Source organism: Symphalangus syndactylus, chromosome 3 (genome assembly GCF_028878055.3).
Source record: "Symphalangus syndactylus isolate Jambi chromosome 3, NHGRI_mSymSyn1-v2.1_pri, whole genome shotgun sequence".
NCBI classification, from domain to species: Eukaryota; Metazoa; Chordata; class Mammalia; order Primates; family Hylobatidae; genus Symphalangus; species Symphalangus syndactylus.
The window spans coordinates 93,039,737-93,056,326 of NC_072425.2; the positions used below are offsets into that span (position 1 = coordinate 93,039,737).

General features: G+C 37.7%; 1 protein-coding gene across 1 annotated transcript in view; it reads right to left on the reverse strand.

Annotated features, from left to right (window-relative positions):
• Window positions 1-1,825: 1,825 nt before the first annotated feature.
• Window positions 1,826-16,590, reverse strand: part of TSPAN13 (tetraspanin 13) — a 31,330-nt gene continuing 16,565 nt past the window's right edge. Inside the window, exons 2-6 of the mRNA XM_055272520.2 lie at window positions 9,980-10,147; window positions 9,241-9,321; window positions 8,454-8,567; window positions 7,236-7,349; window positions 1,826-2,944 (exon numbers count right to left, since the gene is read on the reverse strand). Of these exons, the coding sequence (XP_055128495.1) occupies window positions 2,870-2,944; window positions 7,236-7,349; window positions 8,454-8,567; window positions 9,241-9,321; window positions 9,980-10,147 (552 nt within the window). The 3' untranslated portion in view covers window positions 1,826-2,869. The remainder of the gene's footprint in view (window positions 2,945-7,235; window positions 7,350-8,453; window positions 8,568-9,240; window positions 9,322-9,979; window positions 10,148-16,590) is intronic.

Here is a 16,590-nt window from a genome sequence, read left to right on the forward strand (position 1 = left end):
TTTTTCCTTTGTATTAGTATTGTATTCTCTATATAAAATTTAACCCTTAACATCAAGGCTGACTGGGCAAATGTGCCAAAACACATTCCTATAAATAGAATGTGCAAATAGAGAAGAAGAGATTTTTTTAAGCAGTACAGTTTCTTTTTAAAGAAATGCTAGGTTTGGGAAGAAAGGGCATCTAGGGTCTTTGTTTGCCCTACAGCCCTTTGTTGTAATTCAAGGGCAGACCCTGATCTGAAACCCATCCTCCTCTGACACTACGTGTTTGTGGCAGCATTTCTGTGCATGTGGGCAGTGGCCCTCTCTAATCCTGGGATCAGGATGACCTTTGCAGGATCATAGCAGGGCCATCTGGGATTCAGGACTGACTTATTCAGAGGTTTTTTCCACTAAATATGCACCCAGACACAAAGATCACAGGAAGCATCACAGAAGGTGTTAGGTAATCTATCACCTTCAGATCTGCCTGAGAAAACAGAAAGCCCAGACTCATTTGATAGGGACAACCTTGGTGCTTGAAAATGTGTATTTCTTGAGTGGCTAACTGTCATTACCCACTCTTATAATCCCATAGTTTAGTAGTCCTAAATATTCATACTTCCCAGACCCTGACTTTCTTTTTCATTAACTTATTTTACTAAAATCTTAACATCTTAGATATCTTTACATTTTATTTAATATTTAGATATACATGTTTTTCTTAGCCATAATGATTTAAAATCCTAATTTAATGAACTCAATTTCATGAAGCCTTGGGCATGATTAAATGCATTTTGTCAGCACCAGGCTACTTTCAAAAATGTGTTTAGACTTCTCACCCTGACAGCTGTTCTCTTTGCACTTTGCTTTTTAAGTAACACACTTGAGGAAGGCTGACATCAGTCAATCTATATTTGAACAGAAGAAGAAACCTTCCTTTGTTAGAATTTCCAGGATGCATCATTCAACTTCAGCATGAAGCATACTGTGTTGACCCAAATAAGGGCACTGCAATTAGAGCACAAACCAAGGTAAGGGCTGATTCTCTATGGAATAGCCTTTCCACACATAATCATTTGTACCAAGGAAAGTATTAGGAGATTCCAGAGCCTTATAAGAATTTCAAAATGTAACAAAACAAACATGGAAAATGCCAAATGCCTTAAAGGAAGACAGAATTTTAAAATCTCCCACCTCGATGGCAGTTTAATAGGTGCAGCAAACCCCCATGGCACATGTATACCTGTGTAACAACCCGCACATTCTGCATATGTATCCCAGAATTTAAAGTATAATAATAAAAAATAATAATAAAATCTCCCTTCATGTGTCACTTATAATCTTATCTTATGGTATAGGTGGGGACACTGTTAGGGCTACCCCAGAGCTCATATGACATTGTGAAAATGGTACAATTCTGTTTCCTTGGAAGATTAGCTAGTGTTGCAAAGTCATGGAAGTGACAAACCTACAAAATGCTCTAAAACTCCACAGATCAACCATTTACCCTCTCTCGGTCTAAAAACCTAGTAAGACAATAAAATACCACATGCTACCTAGAATGTAAAACAAGAAATTAATAATTTTTTGTAATGGGAAAGAACTTATATATTTTTCCCAAATAAATATTAATGGCTTCTCTTTTTAGAAAAACTTTTTCTCACCATGGAAATAATATTAGCCACTGAAACATTTCAAGAAAGGATTTGAGGATGACTACCAATAGACATTAATGCTGGAAATTTATTTCCACAGCTTGATTATACACTAAAATAGCAATACCCAGTTCTAAGTCCAACCGAGAGAACCTAAAGCAGAAAGAAAAGAATTCCACCTCACTTAATTCATCCACCAATTCTTCCATTACTTTCTTTTAATTCAAACATGCATACACAAAGAAAGGTTTCTGTCCTTTAATTTTTTAACAGAATATACGGAGCCACACAATACGATTTCAATTTCAAATTATGAGAGATCACATTCAAATATGCTTAGGTTTGACAAGTTGCTGTTACAATACTAAGAAATTTCATGAAAACGGTATTTAACAATTTTTAAGATAATCAAATATCTTTTTGCTACGTGGGCCAACTCATTAACAGTAACTTGTTCAAAAATGCAGTCTTTTAGACTTCAAATTATTATAAAACAATATCAAGATTATACAGATATACTTCCTGATTACTCAAAACTCGTTCCATTCTGATGGAGGCTGAAGGTAAATGTTATTCTACATTAGAACATTTCATGAAACCACTTCTCCTTCGCACTTACCTGTAAAAGTCAAAAACTCAACTGCAATTTCCTAAGACATAACTATTTCTAGAACACATTGGTGTAATCATAAAAGACTACAAGTAAATTATCATTTTTATACTAACATATTTTACCACAACACATCTTTCCTAAAAAGACAAAAAAAAATTGGGAATTTGGATTTCCCTTAACATAATAGAATCTTATACTTTCTGATTTTAATAAACTTCAACTCTTTTTCCAGTAGGAACTATCTACACAGCACAGTGCTACATATAATTATACCAGTGAGATGTACGTTTAGATTCACCATATGACCAACACAGTGGTGCCATACAAAGTTTTTCTGCAGGTAAAAATGCTAAGAAAGGCCACAGTGGACAGTGCCCGACACTGAATACAGTAAATTCCAGGTGCCACTGAGCTTCAGAGACCACAAGTTTCAAATATTTTTCAGCAACAGAAAAAGAAAAAAATTTAGAGAAACAGAGTAAAAATATATAATTCCACTATCAATAAGGTAATTTTTCAGATAGTGTTTCCTTCCTTAAACTGGCAAATCGAGCTTAACAGAAAATTACAGAAAGTGAACAAGATCACAATACGAAAGGAAATCTTTCTTGTTTTCTCATCAAAGGAACGCACTAGGATTCGCACGGGGATCTTTCTGGTTCCTGTATCTGTAGGTCAGCCAAACACCCAGGATCTGGAATGGGGGAAAAAAAATAAAATAAAGAAAAAGAAAGTAACATTTATGTATATTTATTCAGTTTATCAATAAAATAACTTTGGAACCTCTGAATCGCTTTGCATCTTTCGTTCAACAGGGAGAGATTTTTTTTCTTTTTGAAATGAAGTAAACCAAATGACGGGCGCTGAGAAAAAATTAAAATGCACACTGTAGTGAACTGAATGACTGGCCCTGAAGGATGTCCATGTCCTAACCCCTACGACCTGCAAACATGTTACCTTACACAGTAACAGGGACTTTGCGGGTATGGTTAAGGGTCTCAAGATAAAGAGATTATTACCCAGGTGGGCTCAATGATATAATCACAGGGGGACACATATGACGGAGGCAGGAAGGACAGAGTCAGAAACATGGAGAGAAGACACTGTGATGGCAGAAGTAAAGAGAAACAGAAAGAGAAGCTGCAACTTTCCTGGCTTTGAAGATGTAAAAGGGGGGCTGGTGAGCCTGTCCTCCAGAAGGTACCTTTATTTTAAACTTTTGGTCTCCAAAACTGTAAGACAATAAGTCTGTGTTGTTTTAAGCAACTATGCGTGTGGTAATTTGTTACAGCAGAAATATGGAAAACTAATACAAAGTCAAAGTAGTCTAAATAGCTAAAATAGCACATATTTTGATAATTCAGGAATAAACTAGGTTCAGTAAAATTTAAGCAACAGCAAAAATCTTAAAATGAATAAATTTTCCAACACAGAAATTTAAAATGTTATAATTCCTACCTCTCTTGGTAGAAGAGATTAAGCTGTTACTGTGCCATTTCCCACACCAAGTTCACTAAATTGTTAGCCAGTATAGTTTTTTAAATTAAGAAATGTGTGCTCTGTTTCTATTTGAAAGTTGGTTTATTTAAATAAATGAAAATTCTAACTTTTTAGACTAAAAAAGATACAAAATTTTAATAGAATGAGTTTTAAACGGTATCTCCCACTTTACACGTGTGCCAACTTTTAACCTAAATTTTGCTTATGTGACTTTGTAGCCACCATTAGCCCTTTTAAACTACTACTAGAGAATTAGGTTAAGTCCTAGATTCTCTCCATTGACCACAATAAGAATCCACAAATTACTGTATGATTCATAACTGGCAGTGTTTATAGCTACAACATGTGTGGGCTGGTGGACTGAGGTCTGCAGGTTGAATCAAGGAAAGGTAAGCCTGATTTGAAGACGTGGAAAGTCATCTGTTTTGGAATCCATCTAATGCGGGAAAAGAAATGTATTCAACAAACATAACAAAGAGTTCTTTATGAAAGGTACCATTCTACAAACTACAAATTCATATAATCCTCCCAACAGCTTTCACAAAATACATACTATCAATATTGTCATTTTACCAGTGAGGAAACTGAGGCAACGAGAGGTTAAATAGAATAATCACACAGGTCCTTAGTGGTAGAGCCCATGTTCAAACCTGGAGTCCATAAACTACCCCACTTTTGTGGTTTTATTCCATAATCTGACATGTCACTGGCTGTTCTCAGCCACACTAGCTGTTACAACACGGAAATACTTATATATCCGAAGTAAAACAACTATTTCTTTGAGATCCCCCGCCCCCACCTCAACCTGCCCAAATATCATTTGCCAAAGCTCCCCACCTTGGAAATTTTTAGCACAGGGAGCTTCTGGTCAGAATTTTTGAGGATGTTAATATTTTGACTATCACCCCTGGATATATGCTGAGAGTGTAAATCACAGTCCTTATGGGAAGAAAGCAATCAAACAAACTAAATACTCATAATCTGGAGCCACATTTTACCAGAATTGTATTCCTCCAACTCGGCTGTAAGTGGCAAAAGGGGAAAATCTCTCCCCTTCCTTGCCCCACTGTTCAGAGAGGGATGGAAAGGAAGGCCACATCCAAAATGCAAAAAGATCAAAACTGGATAATGATTGAACTTCAAGCTTACAAAAGTGTTCATGATTAAGAGGGCACTTTTCAAAGGCAACTTTGATTAGACATCATCATCAACTCTGCGGTCTCTAGAACGTACGCTCAGTGTGCAGTAGGTCACCAAAATATATTGCTCATAACATGAAAATGTATGTAGAAAAACAAAGTATATGTAGAACATGCAATAAGCTGGTACTCATTTTATTAAATATAGAACAGGCAGAAGGAAATATGCCAAAATATAAGTGATTGTTTCTGAGTAGGTAATTTTAGCAGCTACGTCTAATTTTTCATCTTCATAATTTTTTGTATTTTCTGAAGTTACTACAAAGAACATATTAATCATCATAGCTTTTTTCAGATTCTAAATCAATGTTTCTCTCATGGTTTAGGTTTGTTTAAAGGTATAATAAATAGTTCAAATCAAATCTTTCTCTATTTCACCTATGAGAAGAAGTTGTCAGCTAAGTAACTGCATCCCTTCAAATTCTAAGAATCTGTGATTCTGTAAAATATTGAGCAAAATATAAACTTAAAAAGTGAGAGAGCCTACCACTATCACTATCCAAAAAACCAAGTTGCATAAGTTATAAAAATCTCTAGCCAGATTTCCAAAGGAGATAGTATGTAAGATATAAAGCAGGATTCCATGAAAGAATACTTTAGAAATCTAAGACTCATGAGTTCTATTTTTAAAGAACTCCCACTTAAAAAATAGCATAACTGAAGGCAGTGTGATCTGATGACAAGAAAACTGGGCTGCTCAAAAGAACTAAATTCTCAAAATAAATTCCAGAGATAAAAAAGAAGCCACATGGCAAAATTCTGATAACTGCTGACTCTAGCTGATGTGTGGAGAGAAATTACTCCAGTTTTTCTCTATCTGTATTTTTAAGTTTTCATAACAAAAATCTACGGTTTTTAAACAAAAAAAGAGAGAAATGCACAGAATTTTTGTCAAGCTGTATATCATTTTTCTAGAATTAATGTCACAACCAACTCACAAGTCAGATAGCTCTTTTCTGAGAAAAAGTGAAATGAAAAAATGGTCAGACTAAAAAGGGAAGTCAGAGGGAATTTTAAAAAAATGAATACTGGGCCGGGTGCAATGGCTCACACCTGTAACCCCAGCACTTTGTGAGGTTGAGGTCGGCAGATCACTTGAGGCCAGGGATTCCAGACCAGCCTGGCCAACATGGTGAAACCCTGTCTCTACTAAAAACACAAAAATTAGCTGGGTGTAGTGGCGCATGCCTGTAATCCCAGCTACTCGGGAGGCTGAGGTGGGAGAATCGCTTGAACCCAAGAGGTGGAGCTTGTAGTAAGCCGAGATTGCACCATTACACTCCAGCCTAAGCGACAGGGCAAGACTCTGTCTCAAAATAAATAAATAAAAATAAAAAATGAATATTAGGCAGGCACGGTGGCTCATGCCTGTAATCCCAGCACTTTGGGAGGCCGAGGTGGGCAGATCACGAGGTCAGGAGATCGAGACCATCCTGGCTAACACGGTGAAACCCCATCTCTACTAAAAATATAAAAAATTAGCCGGGCATGGTGGCAGGCGCCTGTAGTCCCAGCTACTCAGGAGGCTGAGACAGGAGAATAGCATGAACCCAGGAGGCAGAGCTTGCAGTGAGCCAAGATCGTGCCACTGCACTCCAGCCTGGACGACAGAGCAAGACTCCATCTCAAAAAAAGAAAAAAAAAGAATACTAATCTTGGTCTTTTTTTTCCTATGCTGTTAATGACAGCCAAATGTACATATTTCATTCTCGATGAGGAAAAAAAGAAACTAAACTTGAATAAAATATATGATAAATACACATACATAAATATTGTACTATATATTAATTGCATATTATACACAATACATTATACACATATAGACATTATGCATAGGTTTTAGAAGGCTAGGAACAAGGGAATGAAAAATGGTGTAGGAAGGCAATTTTTCAAAGTGTATCTTTTTATATATGTATGTCTGTGTATTATAGACATTAACGTACATATTAAACAATGTGAATGTCCTACCTTTTCCAAATTAAAATTATAATTCATCATACAACTGTAGAAATAGAAGAGACCCTAGAGATAATTCAATCTAATCTCACTCATTAGTTCATTAAATTTTACATAAGAGGAGACAGATCAAGCATTTCACCCGGTCCTAAAGTTGGTGCTATTAACAGACTTGTAAGATCTTCTGATTCTAAACCAAGGTTCCTCTTTTTACAGTGCTAGTTCTCAATGAAAATGCTCACTGATAACATTACAAGAATCAAGGCCCTTTGCCATACAAAACAGGAATCTCTGTGACAAAGGAGGAAAAATATTGTTATTTGCACATACCTCTGTAAAACTGAAGAAGAGGCCAATGCCACCAACAAATCTCAAAACCTCTCCAGCATATTCTCCTATGATTGGAGCACATGGGGGGCACGAGTGGTCACTTTTAACACAGCTCTGCACCAATTAAAGTAAAAAAAACCTTTATTTCAAAATACATTTACGAAAAGCCCATAAAAACTGCATACACACAAAATTAGTGTCTAAGAGTATTATATCCAATTCGAGGCCTTGGTTTTTTAGTGTGCAAATCTCTAAGATGGCCCCCAAGACTCCCGCCTTCGCCCTCAACGGTGTACACACCCTATACAATCACTGCTCTTGAGTATGCGTCGAACTTGTGACTATGATAGGACAGTCACTTCCATGTTACGTTACATTAGATAAGACTCCATTATTCATTACAAAAGACTCCATCTTAACAGAATGGAGACATTCTCACGGTGACTTTGATGCTGCCACATTGTGAAAGAGTAACATAGGACCTGAGAGCAGCTTCTAGTTGCAGAGAGAGACCTCCAGCCAACAGGCAGCAAAAAAACAGGGGTGGTCCCATAGCCACAAAGACTGAATTCTTCCAACAACCACTGAGCATGGGGAGAGGACCCTAAGCTTCAGATGAGGCTGCAGCCTCAGATGACGCCTTGATTTCAGCCAGGTGAGCAGAGGACCCAGCCAAGCCTGACCCAGGGAAACTGTGAGATAATAAATGGCTATTTAAAGCCACTAAATGGATATTTAAAGCCACTAAATTGTAAAGCCAGTGTGTTTCTATTGCTGTGTAATAACGTGTTATGCAGCAACAGAAACATAACACAGACCCCCTACAAGGAGAAAATCTCACAAAAGAAGTCTCACTGAGGAAATATTCAGCTTAGGGCTCAGAGAAGTGATAACAGGATTTTCCCCAAAATATGAACACATGAACTGACGTACTGTTATTTCTTTCACAACTTGTTCTAGGAAGAGAAGGATGGGAAGAAATTAGGGACAATAAACCATTAGCATCTGTGTCCAATAGGGCCTTGAAATTCTCAACACTCTGGAGTGGGTATTTGAGAACAGGCAAATGATATAACAGAGGACATGGAAATATAATGTAAATATACATATAAAATAATTCTGAAATAGAATGCAGCATCAGAAAGTCCATTTCTTCCATGTTAATCATTATTTATCTGTAATACATTTCCAAAAACATACATTATACAATGTACTTACAGCCAGACAGGTGTCATTTGGGTTAAAACTTCGGAACCCACAGCAGTTTAGATTTCTCTGGATGTCATTTCGAGCACTTGCCGTATTGTTCCAACCAACCTCCAGAAGCTGACCCTAGTAAATGTATTTAATATATAAAATGTGTCATCCCTGCAGAAAATGTATAAAGCTGAAGCCTGTAACTTTTAGTACTAAGTGTACCTAAAATAATTTTTATTTTAAAAATCCTTAAAACTTTTCAAAGGCTTATTCCTCAGTTTGCAGCAAAAATTAAGGCACTATTTCTATCCCAAGACTGAAAAACTCCTAATTTTTACATGCATTTAAAAGAATTTAAATGCAATTTAAAAGAAGCACTTGGTTCAAAGGCATAATTCTCAGAGTGTTAACAAGGCAGAAGTTCTGTTGCTCCATGACAGAAACCTGGATTTGCCTACATATTAGAGCTTGAAAAGAGTCATTGCTAGAATGGAACCGCAAACATTCTGGAGCAAATGCTTCATTGCGTAATAGTGGGAAAAGACTGGGGGAACATCTTTTAGCCATAGCCCTTTTTAACCCAGTGAAAGCAAAATCCGATTTAAAAAGATACCGAAAATGGCAACACCTGATGGTGTCCGGCTCCAACCTGCTGCACTAACGCAAAGGGAACGAGAGTTTTGCTATCCAGAGTGAAGATGGCATTCTGCGCAAGATGAAATTATTTTATATTTTAATCATTTCTCTCCTTTGTTTCATACTCATGCTATGTGGTATAATAAAGTAGAATAAAAAAGTCTTAGCTTACCTGTTGCTCCTGGTTCAGGGCTAAACAAGCGCAAGATACAGAAAACTGAACAATAAATACAAGTAACAGAATAATCATATACTGAGAGTTAGAAGTTAAGGATATTTCTAAATATTCTTAAAATGGCATAAAACAGAGGTACAGACGTACCGACAACTTTAGAATGCACGAGAAGTAATTAACCCAGGATACAGAACAGACGGCACTTAGAGAAAGTTCAAAAAGGATACACATATTATTATTTTGGTAATACACAGCTGCATCAAATTTTTATAGAAAAATACTAGTCATGATAATTACATAACTAAAAATAGATTAGAATTTCATTCAGAATAAAATAAAAATTCTTACATATACAAAACAGAAATAGGTATAGATAAATACATGTAAGCTTTTTTAATATTAAGTCTAAAAAAACACTGACATTCTCAACCAAACATTAACATGTAAAAAAGGGCCTAGAAGTCACCAAATCAATTTAACTCTGAATTTACAATACATAAATAGGACTACACTGAACTTGCAGAATATATTCTTCAGAATGTCACAAGGACAGTGAGAATATGAAAACATACAATAACATTACCCTAAGAAATGTTTCTAATAGTTGCTGAACAAATATGCATAAGGCTTGCTTGGAGTTGCTTTCTGGCAATAAATTTCCTAGTGATAATGTTAAATTAGTTGTAACCATCAAAGTAGTCATCAAGGGTAAAATCTTGATTTTTAAAAAGGATACAAAAAATAGCAACACCTGATGATGTTTTACGGCTCCAATCAGCCCCACTAAAGCAATCAGGAACAAGAAGATGCCCACCGCAATGACCACGCCGACCACTCGAAGACTGGAAATCAGCCCGAAGCCAATGCCCCACGCAGCAATTCCAATTAGCAGCAGACTAACCAACTGCAAAAACACCCAGGGGGCAGGGGTAGAGGACGAGGGAGAGGAGAGAGAATGGGGAAAATGCCAGTTAATTAAATATCAACAATATCCTTCAGGCGCCTACCTAGTCTCTTACAAATAAGCACTAAAACTTAATACAAGAATACACACAAGATCTCAATAGGCAGTATTGTTTTAACAAATTACATTAATCCCCAGGTGTGCCTTATTTTTTCAAAAGAAAAAAAGACTAATATAATAATACCCAAAATTCTCACAAAGCCTCAGAAGTCATCTGTTGACTAAGAGCCTAAATGCATGCTACTTAAGATTTTGAAGAAATCACATACGCAAAAACTTCTTGATGCCATGCTCAGTCCAACATATTGATCTCTTCAAATGGACATCACCTATGTTTCCTTCAAAGCCTAAATGCACTGTAAATTTCCCTGGGAAGCCCTCCTAGTCCCAACGAACTAAATAAATCCCTCCGTTTCCTGGCTGATCTCTGTTCCTGGAACGTGGTTCTCTCGTTCCCTTCATCACAAATTGTGTTTCCAAGCTTTTCTCTCCAGAAGACTGGCAGCAACTTGAGAGTAAGGACCCACATCTTTTCACCTGGCTATACAGCCCCAGAATCTATCACAAGACCAGGTCCCTGGGGAATACTCAAAACCTGCTCATAGAATTGCCACTGAAATTAATTGCTTTAAATGTCATCATCTATTTTATTAAAAATCATACATAGAGAGATCATTAAAACTCTTAGCAGAATAAAAAGAATGTAAGAGACTTTAGCTATTTAAAGTGAACTAGTATTCTGAGCAAAAAGAAATTATTTGATATTCCAATTGTTTTATTCATATATTTATAAAACAACACTGGCTGAAGAACACATGCCTACTGGCTATGACCTGTAAAATTCAAAATGATATTACTTCTTTAAAATCCCACTTAAAAATAGTATGCCACATAAAGATGATAATTCACTTATAGAAGATGAAGCTCACATAGGTATTAGGGGAGGAATGGGGGACAGTTGTTGAACAGGAAGGACACAGTATCTTCACTTCAATCATGAGTCAACCATTTCCTGGAGCAATCTGACACCATAATACCCAATTAGGAAGAATCAAAACAAAAAATCTATTTTCTAGCACCATTTAAAAGCCTGATAAACTTTGTTTAGAAATATAAAAATAAATTACCACTTACTCAAATGGATCTTTTTCTGCTCAAATGTGTAAATTTTAATATGTAATGTAATAGTTTATCAGGCAAATTTTACATCTACTGGTATAGTAAACCTTCTTACATATGTAGATACAAGCAAAACTGCTACATGAGTGTCTATTTGTACTCTTTTTTTTTTTTTGAGACGGGGTCTCGCTCTTTTGCCCAGGCTGGAGTGCAGTGGCGCAATCTCGGCTCACTACAAGCTCCGCCTCCCGGGTTCACGCCATTCTCCTGCCTCAGCCCCCCGAGTAGCTGGGACTACAGGTGCCCGCCACTGCGCCCGGCTAATTTTTTGTATTTTTAGTAGAGACGGGGTTTCACCGTGTTAACCAAGATGGTCTCGATCTCCTGACCTCGTGATCTGCCCGCCTCGGCCTCCCAAAGTGCTGGGATTACAGGCGTGAGCCACCGTGCCCGACCTATTTGTACTCTTAATAGAAAATTATTTTGTTGTTTTTTTTTGCCAAAGAGACAATACTTGAGAATAAAAGGAACCATCTATAGCATAATATAATCAAATTAGAGAGTTATATGGACTTGGTGGGCTCCACTGCAGTTGGTACACCCAGCAAGCTTTTCTTTTCAGAGGGACAAGGAGAGGCAAAAATTTTCACAAATTTTGCTGCTCAGAAATTCGTATAGTCCTTCTCATTTTCCCAACTGCTCCTTATCAGCAGGCCCATTTGCCTCTGTTTCATTTTATCATACTCACTGACAGTCTTCTCACAACTTCAGTCTTGGACTGAGAAAAAGTCCTCTGCCCCTTCACAAGTGAGCTTATTTCTGACTCTGTGGTATTCAAATTTAACACATTTCCTTTCAGGAGCTGTAAAAGACAGAAGCCTGAAGGAGGTGCGAAGGAAGAAGGAGGGCTGGATGATGCGCGGCAGGAGGGCTATGCTTAGCATCCTTGCTGCATCATGGTACCAAACACTGAAGACGGTCCACATGTGTAAGACATCAGAGCAGCTTGCTGTATTTCTGTTTCCAGAGAAACAGAACCAATAGGAAATATATCTATATCTGTATCTATCTATCTATTGAGTGAAAATCCAACAATGAAACAGAGACAGAGAGATTTTAAAGAATTGGCTCACATGATTGTCGTGACTGGCAAGTCAGAAATTTGTAGGGCTGGCCAGCAGGCTGGAAACTCAAGCAGAATTCCTTCTTCCTCAGAAAACCTTAATCTTTGTTCTTAAGGTCTTCAACTGATGGGACAAGACCCACTCACGTGATGGAAGGTAATATGATTTAAAGTCAACTGATTGTAAATGTTAGTCACATCTACAAAATACTTTTGCAGCAACATCTAGACCAGTGCTTGACCAAACAACTGGGCACCATAGCCTAGCCAAGTTCACATATAAAATTAACCATCACATTTGCCAACATCCAAGTCCTGGGTGTGATGCATATATCCTAATTCAGTTAAATTCACAGGAAGAACTACATTATATCTTATAAGTCTTAGAGCCAAAAAAGATAAGAAGCATGAATAGCCTGGTATTACTAATAAAATTCTTCTAACCCCATAGTTCTTTAAGATCTTTAAAAGATTCTTTAAATCCTTTTGGGAATTATACTACATCCTTACTATATTACTGAAATTTTTAAATATGAGAATATTAAAAGTTACATATGCTTAAGTATTAAATTAAAAGTTAATTATTCATCAACAAGTACTTGATGCTGAGTATGTGTTAAAAGCCAGAGACAAGACATCCCTATTAGAACAGGGCTGGCAAACTTTCTCTGCAAAGGGCCAGATATTTATTATCAGGCTTTGCAGATCACATGGTCTCTGCCACAACTATTCAACTCTGCCACTGTACACAAAAGCAGTGACAGACAATATGTAAACAAATGAGCAGGCAGGGCTGTGTTCCAGTAACTATTTATACATACCTTAAATTTGAATTCATATAATTTTAAGGTATCACAAAATATCATTCCTTTTTTTTTTTAACATTCAAAAATGTGAAACCATTCTAAGCTAGCAGGCTGTACAAAAATAGTCAATGAGATGGATCTGGCTGTGGGCTGTAGTTTTCGGACCCTTGCTCTAGAAGTCAGTATAGGAGAGAATGAAAAATTACAATAGGACAAATAATCAAATAATTGCCACACCAGAGATTTTTTATAAGGCGAGTCAGAGTATAGAACAATAATCTCCCCCCGACACACAAAAAAATTCAGATAAGTAGAACAGGCCAGCTGACCCCTCTGTGAATATAACCTTAAGTAGTAAAAGAGTAAGTATTTATTATTTATTTATTTTTTATTTTATTTTTTGGAGACAGAGTTTTGTTCTTTCACCCGGGCTGGAGTGCAATGGCGCAATTTCGGCTCACTGCCACCTCCACCTCCTGCGTTCAAGTGATTCTCCCACCTCAGCCTTCCCAGTAGCTGGGATTACAGGCATACGCCACCACGTCCAGCTAATTTTTGTATTTTTAGTAGAGACGGGGTTTCACCATGTTGGCCAGGCTGGTCTCAAACTCCTGACCTCAGGTGATCCACCTGCCTCGGCCTCCCAAAGTGCTGGGATTTCAGGCATGAGCCACCGCGCCCGGCCAAGGATAAATATTATCTCATATGGTAAAAGATGCAACTAAATTAAGGATCTTTAAAGGAGATGCTTATCCTAGATTATGAGGTGGGCCCTAAATGTCATAACAGGTATCCTTAAGAGAGAGGCACAGGGAAATTAGAGAGAGACACACACACAATGTAGAAAGTGACATAAAAAAAAGAGGCAGAGACTAATGCAGCCACAAGGAATGCCAGCAGCCACCAGAAAACGGAAGACACAAGAACAGATTCTCCCCCAGGTCCCCGAGAGAGCCTGACCCTGTGGACACCTTGATTTTGGACTTCTGGTCTCCAGGACTGTGAGGGGATAAATTTCTCCTGTTTTGAGTCACCATGTTTGTGGTAACTTGCTACAGCAGTCCTAGAAAAGAAATACAGAACAATTCACCTATTTGCAGTTTGACAAATCAGGAACTTCTCACTGTTATAGAACCTGCCTGGAATTTTACCATCAGTGGAATCCTTACCATGTAGCTAGGGTGAAGTGTTCTGGTACCCTCATCAGCATCCTCCCAGCAAAGCAAATACATTATTTGCATCACTGTTTCGGCAAAATGAGGAAACTCTTCAATGCTCACTCGGTTGCCAACTAATAGGCTCATTAATAATGAGAATCTATTAATGTAAATGTAAAGAAAAGATCTCTACAACCAAAAAGGGGGAGAAAACACTAGTTTAGTTCTCAGATTAGGCTTTATGCTATTATTGAGAATGTTATCTAGAATATTCACAAGTACCTCTGTTCTGGTTTTTTTTCTTTTCCTGCAGATAGGGGAAAAAAAGAGGCTGCTTCCTTCTACATAACCCTCTGTCAAGGGCATTCCTCACCAAGTTGATTCTGCTGTGTCTTCAATACAGTTTTCAGTCTACCCTAATTACCACTACCAGGCAGTCCTCTAAAACCATCAAAGAGGGTTTCTTATCGCTGCTTTTGCAAATTAACACAAGTGTAGTGGCTTAAAATAACACAAATGTATTGCCTTACAGTTCTGGAGGCTGTGTTGGTCAGGTTGTGCTCCTGAAATCTCCAGAGGGAGAATCTGTTTCCTTGCTTCGTCTAGTTTCTGGGGGTTTTCTGCATTCCTTGGCATATAACCCCTTCCTCTGTCTTCAAAGCCAGCAGCATACCATGTTCAAACCCCTCAAATATGCACATCCCTTTTTGACTCTGACCCTCTTTCCTCCCTCTTCCAAGGACCTGTGTGATTCCATAAAGCTCACCCAGATAATCCGGAATAATCTCCCCATCTCAAGATTCTTCATTTAATCACACCTTCAAAGTCCTTTTAGTTATGTAAAGTAATGTGTTTGCAGGTTTCAAGGATTAGGATATGAACGACTTTTTGGAGTGTGTGGTTATTTAGCCCACCACAGAGGGTTCTTGGAACATGGGCAACTGAGCTACCATAGAATCCTTTCAGCTACAAATATTTTAAAACACTGAAAAGATCGTAACATTTTATTTAAATATGTAACTGAGCACAGAAAAACTATGGGAAATTCCTACAAGCCAGAAATGAAAGGAGAACGGAAAGCTAGAACTGTAAGCATACAGCTGGTGCGGTGGGGTCCCATGAGCAGGTGGGGAAGGAGTTCCTGGATCAGAACAGTCTCTAACTGTTCTGGGGGAAGGATTTAGGTTTCGTAGCAGAGCTAGGAAGTGGAACTGAGACCCTTTCATAACTGGGATCTCCAAAAAGCTGTATTTTTAGTGTCAGGGGTTAGAGAAAAACCACAACAACCTATCCAGAAAGACAGCAAAGACTTTTCAGTCTCTTCAAAAAGTTTGCAAGAAAGAGAAACAGGAGCCTATCAAACAAGAGCCTATCATGCCCACGCTTGCAGTCTAAGAGTACACTGCTTCAGGCATGCAGGAATCCTCAAGACAAACAATTCAAATGAAAGCTGATTACAAGAGGTGACGGCATTTGGGGGAGAAAAGCTCATAAACGCATATCCAAAATTTGCCCAGGAGGGACCCTTCCAAATCCCAGTCCTTACAGGAATCCCAAAGAAAAAAATAAAAACACTGCTGCCAATCAAAAAATCACAAAATGACTAAGAAAAAAATGTACCATGAGATACGACAAATATAACAAAAGAAGGATAAAAGCTCCCAAGAACTTGAGATGACAGAACTAACTGAAGGAGACTAAAACAAAATATTTTAAACTGACTAAAAAGATAAAAGGGGGCTGGGCGCGGTGGCTCACGCCTATAATCCCAACACTTTGAGAGGCCAAAGCGGGCGGATCACTTGAGGTCAGTTGTTCAAGACCAGTTTGGCCAACACGGTGAAACTCTGTCTCTACCAAAATATTTTTAAGGAATAGCTGGGTGTGATGGTGGGCGCCTGTAATCCCAGCTACTTGGGAGGCTGAAGCAGGAGAATCACTTGAATCTGAGAGGCAGAGGTTGCAGTGAGCCAAGATCATGCCACTGCACTCCAGCCTGGGCAACAGAGTGAGACTCCATTTCAAAAATAATAATAATAATAATAAAAGAAAAAAATAAAAAATATTAAAAAGAAAAATAAAAAGATAAAGGGGGAATAAAAACTATTTAAAAAACCCATATTTTTTAAAATGCAAACTTAAAAAAGAGTCACATAAAACAAACCCAATGGTAGGAGA